The sequence below is a fragment of the Chenopodium album genome, chromosome 9, assembly GCF_948465745.1.
Source record: "Chenopodium album chromosome 9, dcCheAlbu1.1, whole genome shotgun sequence".
NCBI lineage: Eukaryota > Viridiplantae > Streptophyta > Magnoliopsida > Caryophyllales > Amaranthaceae > Chenopodium > Chenopodium album.
The window spans coordinates 16,262,970-16,277,854 of NC_137842.1; the positions used below are offsets into that span (position 1 = coordinate 16,262,970).

Genomic DNA, 14,885 nt, shown 5'->3' on the forward strand with positions numbered 1-14,885 from the left:
TCTTTGAATAGTCTCAAATTCTCAATGAAATGATTATTAATTTTTAATTATTATGATGTATACTTAGGGTTTGTTCTCTTCACCTTATAAAAATAAGTTTTAGGTCTAATAAGTTCAAATCAGTTCAGATAATTCCAATAAGTTTAATAAGGTCTAATAAGTTAAATAAAGTCTAATAAGTTCAATAAAATTTAATAAGTTTCAATAAGTTAAATAAGGTCTCATAAGTTCCAATAAGTTAAACAAGATCTAATAAGCTCCTATAAGTTCTTATCAAGTCTAATAATAAGGTCTACTAAGGTCCAATAAGTTTTGATAAGATTCAAAAAGTTCTAATAAGTTCAATGAGGTCTAATAAATTTGAATAAGTTCAACAAGATCTAATAAGTTCAATAAGGTTGAATAAGTTTAATAAAGTATAATAAGCTCAGATAAGTTCAAATAAGTTAGTTAATGTATAATAAGGTGAAAAAAAATACCCTTATTGATGATTAAAGATGTTATTGATCAAAGAAAAATAAATGTGAGGTAGATGTAAGTAAAAGAGAGAATGGGAAAGAATATGTTGGAAAAAAAATGTGAAAAAGAATTGAGATAGTGAATAGTGATGTGGAGGAGAGTTAGTATGATATGTCAAATGGAGGAAAGGAGAGAAAAAATGGAAAGGATATATCTATACTTTCCATTGTTCATGCTTTAGGGCTTAAAGGTAGATTATTTGGTGATTAAATATTTTTATGTTAGTTAAGAGTGAAAGTAAATCCCTCATTTAAAGGTAAATTTTAATTGAAAACCTTTTTTTTTTTTTTTTTTTTTTAAGTACAGTGCATCATCATGTTCACCTGCATGGTGCAACCAGAACTTCACTTCCAAAATTATCAGAAATTTTTTTAAAAAAATTCTAAGTTTATCGTTTTCGCTATTTTGGGGTAGAAGGGAGAGTGGAGGATTCTGAAATTCAACTCCTAACATCTCAACCAATTAAGGTGCCTTTCCTTGTTGGATTTGCTGAAGCAAAGCTGCAGCAAGTTGCAAAGTTGCTTGCAGTCGTTTCTGAGGATCAGCTTCACCATCATCTTGTGCATTACCTGTGTTCACAATCTCTTGATTCCCCTGTGTTGCCACGGGACCAGCATGAGCGAATGCCCGCACGGTCTCTGCTTGCACTGGTTGCTGCTGCAGCTGACTAAACGGAGATGGTGACATGTCAGAAGAGACCTGATTTGCTGTTTGTGAAGCATTATATCTTGGGGGAACTCTTGACAGACTTTCATGTTGATTCCCAAAGCCAGATGATCTATAAACATCAGCAGCTGGAGGAGAGCGGTTTGTAGTTTGCCTTTGTAGCTGCCCCCGCAGAGAGACATCAGCATGCTGCTCTTGTTGAAAACCACCCAGAGGCAAAGAAGGTACAGATGATGGAAATTTTTGTTCATGAAGAGACGACCTGCTACCATCAGAATATTCGGTACCAGCATCATAAATAACCCTGCTAAACTCTGTACCACCCCTACCAGAATTGGAATTATTATATCCTTCAGAAACAGGAATGGTGTAACCAGGTTGGAAGTTGTGTCTGCTTTCCATGTGATAAGGGATGCTTCCGCTTCCATGATCATAAGATGGGAATGGTGATGGAGCTGAAGCTTTGCTATTTCCTTGTAAAGATGCACGATCAACGTCTGAAGGTATAAGAGAGGGACCTGACAATTGCAATTTGCTGTATGATGTATCAGCATGTGAATAAACGGCATCTCTATTTTTCATCTCATTCTCTAGAGGATGAGAAGCCAAGGTAGGACTAGATGGTTCTAAACTTAAAACGACACCAGATATACTTAGCTTCCCAGGTATTTTTAATACGTTCTCAGAGAAATCTGAAGGGGGGACAAGAAACAAGGTGTTCCTATCATCCAACTTAGCAACTGCTGCCCGTTGCTTCTCTTCCAGATAATGCATAAATTCATTATAATATACCATATCTCCATCACTGGCAGGGACGAAAAAGACAACCCAGGAGCAGGCAGCCTGATAATAATGCTTAGAAAGCATATCAAGTCCAGTCCGTGCAGTGCAATCTAGGAACTCTGGCCTGCAAAAGAAGAGTTGTCACTGAGCTACCAAGAAAATGAAGGTGCATGGAGAGGAAATAACATGTAATGAACATAAAACCTTTTCACGCTTTTAATTTTTATTCGTGCTAATGGTGTGCTGTAATATGCATTGTGCTATTATTGTATAATCATACTGCTAATCTAATTGAACCAGTGAGAAATCCCACATTTTAGTGATACTTCACCCCCTTTGGCCCCTCCCCCTCCCATTTACTTTTCTTATTATTTTTTTAAATAAAATGGAAGTGATCAAAGCACAGTACTAGCTTAAACAGGTAACTTTAGGAAGTCATGAGGAAAGGTTTGTACTAACAAGAAGAAATCCATGATTTTTCCTACTGGAAAGCAACGAGCTTGGCAGACAGGAGTTCCACCCTTTGCTATAGTACCCTCCCATTTCCATTCCTTCGTTCCTCGCTGATGCAACTCAGAGGTGGTTCTTTTCCACTCAGCTGGAACTGATGATGAATTTGGAGGAAGTGACCGGAAAGTATCATGAGATGATCCCCAATTGTCACGCTTATCCCCTAAAGATCGATTTACGTTTGGAGGATTCTCTGGCAGTCTTCTATACGGAATAGGATGCCCGGACTCGTCTGACAAAGAAAATTCAGGAACTAATCCAGGGAAAACATGCTTATCCTGGCTTACATTATGCAAAGGATATTCAGGAAGCTCCTCGTGCGGAAAGGAATCAATTTTCAATTTCTTTCCTCTGTGATAGTTATAAGTATCCTCTGGCAAGTCCCTTAGATCTTCTGGAAATGGACTTTTTCTTCTCAGGTTTCGCGGAGAAAAGTCATGATATTGATCACTTCCATCTCTAAAAGGACTCCTACCATATTCCTGCCGCCCTTGTGGTGGACCTATATCTGGTCCAAGTTCATGAAATCTTCTGTCTTCATACGAACCACCAGTATGAGCCCATGGAGACTCCAGCCTCCTGAAGCGATCTTCATATTCCATGTTCGGGTGATGGGGGACCCTAATGCTTGGATCTTCAGGTTCTCTGACATTTCTATTAGTGCGTAAGTTATCAGAAGATCCAATCTGATTAAAGGACTTAGAATGTGGAGGAGGAACATTAGGCCCCAGACTTCGCCTCCCACCAGCAGAAGAAGAATGATCTTTCCTAGCAAAAGATATATGCACACGTGGATTTCCAAACAATTTTCCTTGGAGAGTTTCTTTAGCCCTGCAAGCTGATGCTAGATTCCTGAACTGGACAAATGCATATGTACGACCTGGGAATGCAGTTATCTTGTCAATATCTCCAAATGGAGAAAAGGCCTTCCTTAATATCGCTTCATCCACTTTCAAGCATGATGGAAAGCCTATCCATAAAATTTCAGTTGGATGGTCTGAGCCACGTTCATTTCTCCTTGGACTATCTGGATAGTATGCATCAGGACTAGCAGGACGCTTTCTGGATTCCCTTGGTGAGAATGCTGAACTTCTGTTTCGAGGTTGCAGCTCATCTCGATGTTGCAAGTACAACTCATCACGTGGAGGAGCAGATGACTTGTCCTGGGATTCAGAATCTATAAATTAAATTGTATGCAAGAAAACATTGCAATAAGCTAACAATCAGCAATCTGGAACAAGTTACAATAACAGGATTGCATGATTGAACAGCCTCAAAGGAGAGTTCCAATAATTTCAACAAAATATTATCTTTCACCACATTTATATAAGTTAAACAAGTTGCATCTGTCTTAGACACTAACAAAGGAATTGACAAAGAATCACCCTCCCAATGTTCATTATTCATGTCTCCAAATATCCAGTCAATCATAGAATGTTCATATTCTTACTTAGAAACCCAATAAATCTTAGAAACAATTGCTCACTTTCTTACAAAAATATATCCAGAAAATCATCTAGCACACAAAGATTGTATGCACCATGACTCTATGGTTAGTTATCTTACCAGTTGCAAAGAAATCAACCTAATCACGCACCTAAGAAAATCAACTAGAATACAGACCTAAATCATCCAAGACATATAATCGTAGATGCCCATATAGGTACATAAACAGACAGCACCTTTACACAGGCACATAAAGATAAAGCCACACAACTAACACAAGTACACATGTACTTATGTCCATACACAGAATTTCCTCCACGTATAGCATTAGATATCCAAAATTATTGTCAGGATGTGCGTTCTCCAGACATTATAGGTACACAGATTTTAGGTAAATTATTACACCATTAAAAAAACTAAGATACATCATTTACAGAATTGTAAAAAGAACCATACACTGCAAAGACATCCAGATGTTAGCAAAAGAACACAGCAAATACCGAAAACACTTCGCATCACAAGTTTGGTTTTGGATGAGATGCAAAAAAAAAAAAAAAAAAAAAAAAAGAAAAAAGAAATAGATGTATGCTTAGGTGTGGTAACAGGCCCTATTTTTTTTTCTTTTTCTATTTCTATTTTTGAAATGTTACATATTAGTAAATCAAAGCGATATCTACCAAAGAAATATACTTTGAGGCAAATTTTCAGTAAATACAATCTCATTTCCAACATTCACAACCCTTTAAGCAACATAATGCACAACCATTATTCCCACCCCTTTTAACTTGACCAATATCAAAAGAAGATAACCAAGAACCAAGATGAATAACTTGACAATGATTATCCATAAGCAACAACTTACGGATAAATATTGGCATGTTACTAAGCAGTATCCTATGCTTTTTGAGCAAGGCTTCAGAAGCCATTCTATGCAAATAGCCCAGTTGAAAGCTTGATGTTTTTATGAAATAATGCTTACATCAAATCAGGAAAAAATTCCATGAGTGTAAAATAAATTTGCAGCAAGAATCACCTTTATCTTTACAACTTTCACAATGTACTCAATAATTGAATTCAGCTGATGCAGCTTCTAAACTTCCTTCACTACATCTATAAATTTTTATCAACAAACTAAATGCACATAGTGTCTCACAGTTGACAGTATATTACACCCTTGACGAAACATCCAATAATCATTGCATGAAAGTCAATGACAACGGTTGAACACACAATATTCAAGACACGTGAAGTCAAAGGATAAGCATGCAAAAGTGCCAACAAACAAAGACATTCACTATTTACCCCAAACAGATTTAATAAAAGATAACAAATTATGCCTCCACCACTACTCCTTGTCTAACATTAATATTATTCATTCAGTGTAGTTATTACCTTGAAAAATAAGTTCAAGTATTTTCAGATAAATTGATTTCAAATGAAAAGAGCACACCCTCAGTGAAGATCTAGACAAGAGAAATATAATACTACCTCCGTTAACATTTACTTGCAACTTTGGAATATTTTATGTCTCTCAAATAATACCCCAAAGTTGCAAGTAAATGTTAATAGAGGTAATATGAGGATATATAAATCAATCAAGCTGGGACAGATCGATATGCAACCCCGTTCTTCAGCCCTTTGCTATAGGCACCAAAAGTTCTTCATATGATATCTTTAAGATAAAGTGATTAATCCAGACAACGAATTTTAATCTAATCATAAAACAGTTGAGCAGCTACATATTGCCAACCCAAAGAAACAAATAAACAAATCAAAACCAGGGAAGACCTGATAAAAGAGAAACAGAAGGGTCTTCACCCTTATGAAATAAAATGAATATAGGGAAATTGGTAATTCAAGCATTCCAAGGTCCAAAACTCATTCTAAGGTAAGTCAACAATTACATAAGCTACTATTTATATATACAGAAATTTAATCCGTTTTGTAATCCTCATATCTTAGACTTAAATTATGTGTATCAAATTGCCTCATTAACCCCACTCCCACTAGCAAAATACTCCACCCCAACATCTAACATAAATATAAACACTAAAAAATAAAACATATAAAACAAATTAAAAAAAGAGAGAAAAACAGGGGAAAAAATTCATGAGTAAAAGTCTCAATACTTGTGGCAACAAAATCTTTCACTTAACTTTCAGCATGCCAAATACAAAATTTGTCCATTTCACATCAAAAAGACCCTTATTTTTCTATTCCAATACTCCACAAGGGCATAAGGAACTAGTGTAAGTAAGTTTCTACCAAAGCAAGCTTTAACAATTAAATGACACGGCAACATTAGGTGGTCTAATGTTCAAACTAATATAAGATAAAAGAATAACAAGTGTCATCATCAAACAAATATGAGATAAAAGAATATCAAGTATTATCCAACTCCTAATGAGCAATGCTTGTATTAAAGAAACTAGAACAAGGAATTCAGGCACTGTTTGCCAATGATAAACTACAATGTAAGCGAGTTACAAAAAAGGTCTTACAAAGTTGCAATGTATATTAACATAACCACACTAATTCAGATCACATAACTGCCAATCTGCCATACATCATAAAATAAGAAAAGTCATTCAAAAACAGTAACATGATACAAGATTCTTCATTTCAAGTACCTGAACTAGCCTTGACACTAAAAAATATAGGTATGAAATTCATATCTAGCAATTGAATTACCAGTCAGGCATGTCACCATATAATCATAAACCCATAGATTAAAAGATAAAAAGCATATGCTTGTATCTAGACTTATAATTAAATTTATAAAAATACTAAAAATAGGGAAAATTTGTCAAAACAAACCTTTCAAAAATAACCTTTTGTGAGAAAAACCTTTGTTAAAATTTTCTGACAACTTCTGACCTTCAATTTTTTTATTTTTTATTTTTTTTTTAATTTTTCGCAAAATACAACATTACAAGTTTACAACCTTACCTTACTTTCCGACACTAACCGGCCAATTTCAGACATTGGCCCGCATGTGCAAGTCACATGACCTTCAAAAATTCTATTTCCACCCTATCTTTCTTCTATTTCCACTCTATCTTGTTCATCCATTTCTCCATTAATTGCCAATACAACAATTCTTCAACTAAAGTATGAATTCGATTCTTATTTATAATATCAATCAATCAATCAAAGCCTTAATCCCATAAGTGGGGTCGGCTAACATGAACCAAATTTGATTATTTCGTGTAGTCATCGACATAAATCTTCCTCCTCCATCTCTTATGGTCCGATGCTTCATCCTCATGCAAATATATAAACCTCATATCCTTCCTAACTCCTTCCAACCAAGTCATTTTCAGTCTCCCTCTCCCTCATTTAAGCCCTCCATGGTCCCACTCTTAAACTCTTCTAACTGAGGCACCCTCGGGTCTCCGTCTTACATGCCCAAACCAACGTAGACGGTTTTCTCTTAGTTTATCTGCAATGCTTGCCAGACATACTTTCTTGCGAATAACCTCATTTCTGATTCTATCTATTAGAGTGTTCCCTCCCACACATCTATCTTAACATGCGCATTTCCGTAACCTCCATCTTTATAATGTGCTCCTTCTTAGAAGCCCAACATTCTGTACCATAGAGCAACACTGGTCTTATGACAGTCCTATAGAATTTTCCCTTCAACTGTATGCTTCGGTCACATAACACTCCCGTGGCCGCTCTCCATTTAAGCCACCCTAACTTAATCCTATTGGCCAAGTCTCGATCAATGTCACCATTCTTGTGGATGATCGACCCAAGATACTTAAGACATTCACTCATAGTCAAATCCTTTCCATCCAAACTCACCACTTCATTGTTTGTCCCCCCACTGAGTACCAAAACGACAAACTAAATATTCAGTCTTACTCCGACTTAGCTTAAACCCTCTAGATTCCAACCATTGTCTCCATTGCTCCAACTTGGCATTAACCCCATATCATTATTTTCTTCCACCAATACGATATCATCCGCGAACAACATACACCATTGAACCTCATCTTGAATTGGTTTAGTTTTTTTTATCTTAATGAAATTCTTCAATTGAAGTATTAGCTTTAATCTCCTCTTAAAATTATCAAAAAAAACATCTTCTTTGCTTCCTCTTTTCAAATTCACATTATCCTCCATCAATTCTCAATTGGATAATTTTTTTTTATCAAAAAACATATCAAATTGGAAAACAAATCCAAATCAAGTAAAATAAAATACAACCGATAAAAAAAAAAAGGGCAGAGGGGTGTTTAGGGGTATGTATCCCATTTTGTGGACAAAGACAAGTATGTTTCAAACAAAGACAGGGGGTGTTTGGGGGTATGTATCCCATTTTGTGGGCAAAGACAAGTATGTTTCAAACAAAGACATTTGAAAATGCTAGGATTTAAGCAACTTTTCATCTACTCATTGCTTCCCCTTCTTTCATTAAAAAAGTTTAGAGACATGAACCCTGATTCTCATACAATTGCAAAAATTTAAGAGGTGGAAACATGCATTACCTTGGACAATATGGGTTCAATTAAGATGGGCAACATTCAAATTGAAAGATCAATGGAGAATTCAAGTGAATTTAGGACTTCCAAGTCTCTATTGAAGAGAGACATAGAATCAATCAAAGTTGGGAGGGAAAGGGATGCAAGTAAAAGAAATAAGGCTCATGTGAATGGCACATGCTGGTCAACACTTGAAATTCGTCGGTAAACATCGAAAAGTAAGGTAAGGTTGTAGTTTGAGAAAAAAAAATGGAATAAGGTCTGAACTTGCCAGAAAATTTTTATAAGGTTGTTTCTCGTCAAAAGTGTTATCTAAAAGGTCTTTTTGACATATCCTCTTAATACAAAATATATAATAAAAAATTAAAAATAAATCTTGAAGAGAGCTTCTCCAAACAAAATAATGCCTAAGTTATGTGGACATGTGTTTTAGAATAGAGAAACCATAAATGCTTTGTTCCAACACCCATCTCTAATTTCAAGACAAAATTACTTTTTTCTTCCAAAGAAAGACTATCAAAAATCAAACTACAATTCAATGAAGACAAGGTAACATTCAGTCAATATATATGCCAGAACTTTTGTGCACAAGTAACACATACACAGTTGTGGAATAATGATAACATAAGAGTGGCTTCAAGTTCAAATGGCAGCTCATAATCACACTATAACGCACAGCAATATCACAGGTTATACAGATATAACACCTACAAGAAAGATGCTGAATTGATTAAGGTAAGAGACATTATAGTTGCAAAATTCTTTTCAAGACATCACCTGATATATTTGGTTAAATAAAAATCTCAAGTGGTTGTTTGGTTTACAAAAGAAGTGGAAGTTCCCATAAGTTTAAATTGATGGAAAATAAACTTCATAACCATTTTCATAGGAATTTTCTAAAGTTGTTTGATGAGAAATGGGGAACTTCCCATAGAAATTTCTACTTACCTAGGGGAGACTAGGTTAGCAAATTCCTAAATTTTGTGGAAAGTGGAAATTATTAGGAATACTCTCCCATTTCACAATTTTTTTGCCAACCAAACAACTCACCTACCTTGCATTTCCTAGGAAGTCCCACTTTCCATGTTCAGTTTTGTTAACCAAACAATCACTTAGAGTCTCTAAAATAAGTTTGCCAGTGTAGGTGTAGTTTGTTCCTGTGACTATATGATCTACTATTCACCTTTATTGCCATAGGTAGGGGGTTCTACCAATAAAACTTCTCATATAAATATTCAGAAGAATAGGGGAAACCATAAATGGTTTTGTACACTAAACCTTTCTCGTATAAGGCAGATCTCTTTAATCTAAAGAAAAAAAAATAGACAGAAGCTAAACTGCAACCGACTTCCCTTTATGTGAGGATGAATCAAGCAGAGTTTTCTTCCATTTGCTTTCTCAGATATTGATCTGAGAAAAGAAAATATGATATGTATGCATTGACCAGTATCCTAGATATAACATCTGTAGCCCTGCTTATTTTCATTTGTGTTCCTTTGCCTATTTAGTAAGATGATAGTATGATACTATATCTCTGATAACTTCCTTCTTGCAGTTTGTATTTACAATGTGATCTACTATACCCTTCATGGAAACAGGCAGGAGATGCATTTACATAATTCCTCAAGCCCAAATTCAGCAGAGTTGTTGACTTGGGGTAACATGTAGTGGTATTCAAGAGCTCCTTAAGAGTTCCAATTCATCATATTCTGCTCTCTTACACTCTATATCTGTCTCTCTAGTATTAATTTCATTTTCTTCAGAAATTAAAAGATGCACAGTAGCTATGAGGTGCACCCAGCGTTCCAGTGTAAATTGGGGAAAGGATGAAAATTATAGCGTTCTTTTTCATCAGATTACTCAGCTATCCATCTCTTGGGTAATGTAAAATGGTACCAGCATGTTATATAGTTTTGAGAACAAAGGCAAAGCCCCTAAATATTACGTAGCAAAATAAAGTGGCTGACACTGATATTCATTTCAAATGCTCATAACAAACCCTTGACAGCATTACTAGACCTCCTTAATAAAAGGGCATGGTACATGCTCATCAATGTGTAATCATGGGTGTATTGGGATTACACAATATGAGAATGCTACATCTTAAAAGTGGATGATAAAACTCATCCTATTGAACACCTAACGTTTGATGTAAGTCCTTTAACAATATAGATTTGAGGCTTAATAGCTGAATTCCGAAGACATCCATGGCTATCAAATCAAGCTCACAATATTATGACTCAAACTTAACAGGGCAGCAAGTCAAATCAGTCATTCAGCAAGTGTTGACCCCTATCAACAGGTTATATGAAGGCATAGGAATTTTGCTCAAGGGAAAAGCTTTACTAAATGGGTCTTCACAGTTCATACAGTGATTCCCAGATATTAGTTAATGCTTTAAACATCTTTTCTCTTTAGGTTGCAACTGAAGAGATGACACATGACCCCGGAAACTATGCTTCATACATATTGATGCTGAAAAATATGCTACTGTGAGCCTGTAAGTACAGATTTTATGTCTTAGTTTCCAAATAAAATTCTCTTGTTATTGTGTTACTGATCAAAAATTGTGCACTACAGTCAGAAAAATGAGTGAGGCAATCATTTATTTCTGTTGCAGTGCCATTCTAGTACTTCAGCATTCCCAATAGAAATTATTGAGACGTTTTAGCATTACGCATTTATGCCTGCCTTTTGGGAATGTACTCACAACCAGAACGTATGACATAACTAACACACTTTGGGAGTTTGGATTGTAAAGGAAAGTCACAACACTAGTTTTTATGCAAAGCAATGCATAGCTTTAACGTAGAAGGTGCATAGTGGAAACTGGAAAGAAGCCATTGTAATGACTAGTAGGATACTAGGAAACAGCATATTAGATACACCTTAACTTGATTAATGTTGGAATAGCAGCTGCATGGTTTTATATTATCAAGTTAATACCTTCTTAATTTAAGGAACTGACACCACAGATTGACAGCAGAAGTGCTATTTCATTTCAGTATTTTATATTGCACTGCATATTAGTTGTCTCAATTTCTTCAAATAAGTCCACTATTTAACTCTTTTTAGTATAATGAACCAAATTGGATAAGTCCACAACTAAGCTTTTTTTAGTATGTGGTAACATTTGGTTATAGTAAATCAAACCAAATGTTATTTGGAAGCTACCCCTCTGCAATTAGTAAAAGAAGTAAACATAGTCATACAACTCACTCATGGTGAATGTTCTTTTGAGGCGCTTGGAAAGTGTTTGATGTTAGTGTAGTGTCATTTCATTCTTGGTGATGATGAATTAGATTCTGCAATTAATTAATTGATACCATTGGATATTTAACTATCAACCAATAAAACCTAATTTGTTTGGATAATGCATCAAATTGTTCGTTTAGCGTCTCTTTGGCACAAATTGGCTATTGCGAATGTTTATAAGAGAATTGTAATAAGATTCAGTCATAATGAGGCACTAGTAACAGCCAGATTACTTGAGCATATCTTGTCTTATATCATCAGACCTTCCCACTTTATATACTAATAACGTATTTTTTTTCCAAGAGAGAATGAGAGATGTAAGACAGCAGCAGTTCCACCAAGTATGATTTGAGTAAGGGCTGTATCATTTGTGAACCACTAAAGCACTGTACAATCATGACTCATGAAATTTGTTCCAGATAATTCCTGTTTTCACTCAAGAATCCCTTCAAGTTTTTCTTTCTTACAAAGAGCTTGGGCTCATTTATAGACCTAGCTTAGATTTTCATTTCCATCATTGCTCCTCCCTGTGAGAGGCCAATTTTCCATCAATATAATTTTCCTCACACGAACTTTCAACCAGCAATCAAAATTTTATTGCAATGTTGTTTATAGTTATTTCTGATATGCACTGTTTTTGAATCTTGCTGGGGGTTTTGAATCTAGTTTCTAGAATAGTTTTTCCTGCTGCCTTGAGAGTTTGTATTTTCAAGTGCTTCTGTGCTGTGCCGGAATTTTTTATCATTTTGCTGAAATCCTCTTCAGATTTTTGTTAAGACTCTGCTGCTGATTTCTAAGTCCTGTTTGTAGTCTTCTCTATTCTATCTCTTTGTATATACAAATTCTCTTGTTTGTCTTTTGCTGAATATATTCATAGTATTTAAGTCATTTTTTAAAATTTAGATCCTAGTAAAGCCCTTTTCTTTTTTCCTGTTTTTGTAGTTACTAGTTAGATTGAGGTCAAGAAGATGTCTCCTCTGTTTATGCTCTTAGAATTACTTCAGATATGGAAGCTATAGCATGATTATCTGATTCTCATTAAGGGTTATGGAAGTTCTTTTCGGCTGAAGCTGAAGATAGGTCATAGTTGACGCAGTAAAATTAAAGATAGGGTTTCCGTGTGTGTCAATATCTATTTACTATCGTTGCACATCAGAAATTGCCTCCGATTTAAGAATTTGTTTTCTTCCAACCGGATTTCGATAACTTTGCATATTAAAAGTAAAGCATTTAATCTAAGGCGTTTATTATTGATATACGTCATTAACCCTAGGGATCTCCTCAATCTGTTACACCCTCTAATAGTTGATGGTGCATATGCCACACTTTATTCCATGTGGAAACAGCTGATTTTGAAAACTGATACAACCTAGTTGTTTCCATGTTTATAGCCTAGTTGTATCCATGTTTCAATGGACATTGAATTTTCCTAATATTTACGAAGGGAAGTCCAGAAAGGCAGCCACAAGCAAGCACTTTTGGCTGTACATGTAAAGAATCCTGAGATCCACTTATGATTATGACGTCACCTATGTGCATCTTTTTCGTGCTAATAATCAAATATATTTCCATGATTGAGCGTCAATGATAACCCTATGTTTTTTTATAGCTTTCGCGCTTAAATTTAAAGTCATTTCCATATTTGATCACCAGTGATAACCCTATGGTTTTTACAACCTGCAAATCCATCTGGCATGCCTGGTTTTCGTAATGAGCTTATAATTCTTAGTGAATACTTCAATTGCTGATCATATTCATATTAAGTATCCTTTTCATTCCGAGGCAAAAGAAACAAGCCACTTTCATAAGCAGCATTTCAAATGTACTAAACTTTTTCAACTTGAAAAACTCCATACATTCAATTCCAAAATGAAGTACATAAGCAGAATGTATGACACAGATATGTTGGCATAGAATCACCAAGATTACGACGAAAACGATAAAGGGTAGACAAAAGAAGAAACTAACCGACTTGGCAAATTCAATCCTAAGAGGCATGCCTGCAAGACTAAACCCCTGAAGCGAATTCAAAGCCGCAATTGCATCATCTTCCCTCACATAATTGACAAAGGCGTAACTCCGACCGGGATGACAGGCAATGTTTTCGAGGTCTCCGAACCTAATGAAGTGATCAGCAAGAGTTGATTGGCTAATGTGGTGAGACAAATTCCCAACCCATAAATGCCGGGAAGGAGGATTATTCTTGCCACGAGAAGGCTTGCTTTCGTCGAAACGAGAAGAAGACGATGAATGATGATTATGGTGTCGCTGACTATGGTACTGCTGTGTATGATGATCCCTCCTTGAATGATATTCCCTTCCAACTCTCCCACTCTATAAATCAACAAGTTCACAATCAAATCAATAAGTTTAACAATCAAATCAAAAATCCCACAAAATATAATCATTAAAATGGTAATCAAACAAATGAGTATGAACTAGATTAAAGAGAAGAAGAGAGAAAATCACCATTGTTTTGCAGGAAAGATGAAGGCTTGTTCCAGAATTGCAGTGAATTTGAAGAGTTGAAGAAGACGAATTTGATTGAAATGGATGAATGAGAGAATTGAAATGAAGATGAGATTAATCGAAGTGAAGTTTGCGGTGAAAAAGAGGGGTTTTTTAGGGTTTGCCTACTAAGAAAAAATGAAAGATATTTCTTCCCCAATTTCTTTGTAGCGCATTTGAGTCAGTCTCTTTATTTCACAAAAATTTTAAAAAAAAAATTGAAAAAAAATTTTCAAATTGGACAGAGTGCGGTTGAGACTCACCAAACCACAAACCAAACCGCAATTTTGCGGTTTGGCGCGGTTTGCGGTTTAAAAATTGCGGTGCGATTTGGTGCGGTTTCCAAAATTATTTGGACCAAATCGCACTTTAACGTAGTTTGCGGTTTTTATATTACATTTTATTAAAAATTTATAAAAGAACTAAAATATATGAGCTAATATTTGACAATTGGTTAATTAAAGGTTAAAAAAAAAAGTGTTTAATATTTGAATTATAAACTAATAATTATAAAATAAATATTTTGTTTTTAAAAGAATAATTATAATTTTAATAAAATACTGTTAAACCTCAAACCGCACCGCATTTTGCGGTGCAGTTTGGTGCGGATTTTTTAAAAGTGCGGTTAGAAAAAATTACAAACTGCACTTTTGCGGTTTGGTCCGGTTTAGCATCCAAACCGCACCGCGAACACCCCTAAAGCAAATG

The 14,885-nt window shown here is 35.2% G+C and overlaps 1 protein-coding gene across 1 annotated transcript; it reads right to left on the minus strand.

The window, feature by feature from the left end:
• Positions 1-517: 517 nt before the first annotated feature.
• On the minus strand, positions 518-14,346 carry LOC145558435 (flowering time control protein FPA-like). The gene is made up of 4 exons (XM_081619681.1): positions 14,139-14,346; positions 13,638-14,003; positions 2,428-3,641; positions 518-2,092 (listed from the first exon to the last, which is right to left on the minus strand). Exons 1-4 carry the CDS (start codon positions 14,139-14,141, stop codon positions 982-984), a joined length of 2,694 nt encoding a protein of 897 aa, XP_081475807.1. The 5' UTR covers positions 14,142-14,346; the 3' UTR covers positions 518-981.
• Between the last annotated feature and the right edge of the window lie 539 nt (positions 14,347-14,885).

Excerpts from the sequence above, each read along its gene's own strand:
- LOC145558435 (XM_081619681.1), bottom strand. Across the intron at positions 3,642-13,637 it reads GGATTGAATTTGCCAAGTCG|GACAAGTCATCTGCTCCTCC; the intron begins GTTAGTTTCTTC and ends TCTGAATCCCAG. Across the intron at positions 2,093-2,427 it reads AAAATCATGGATTTCTTCTT|GCCAGAGTTCCTAGATTGCA; the intron begins GTTAGTACAAAC and ends CTTCTTTTGCAG.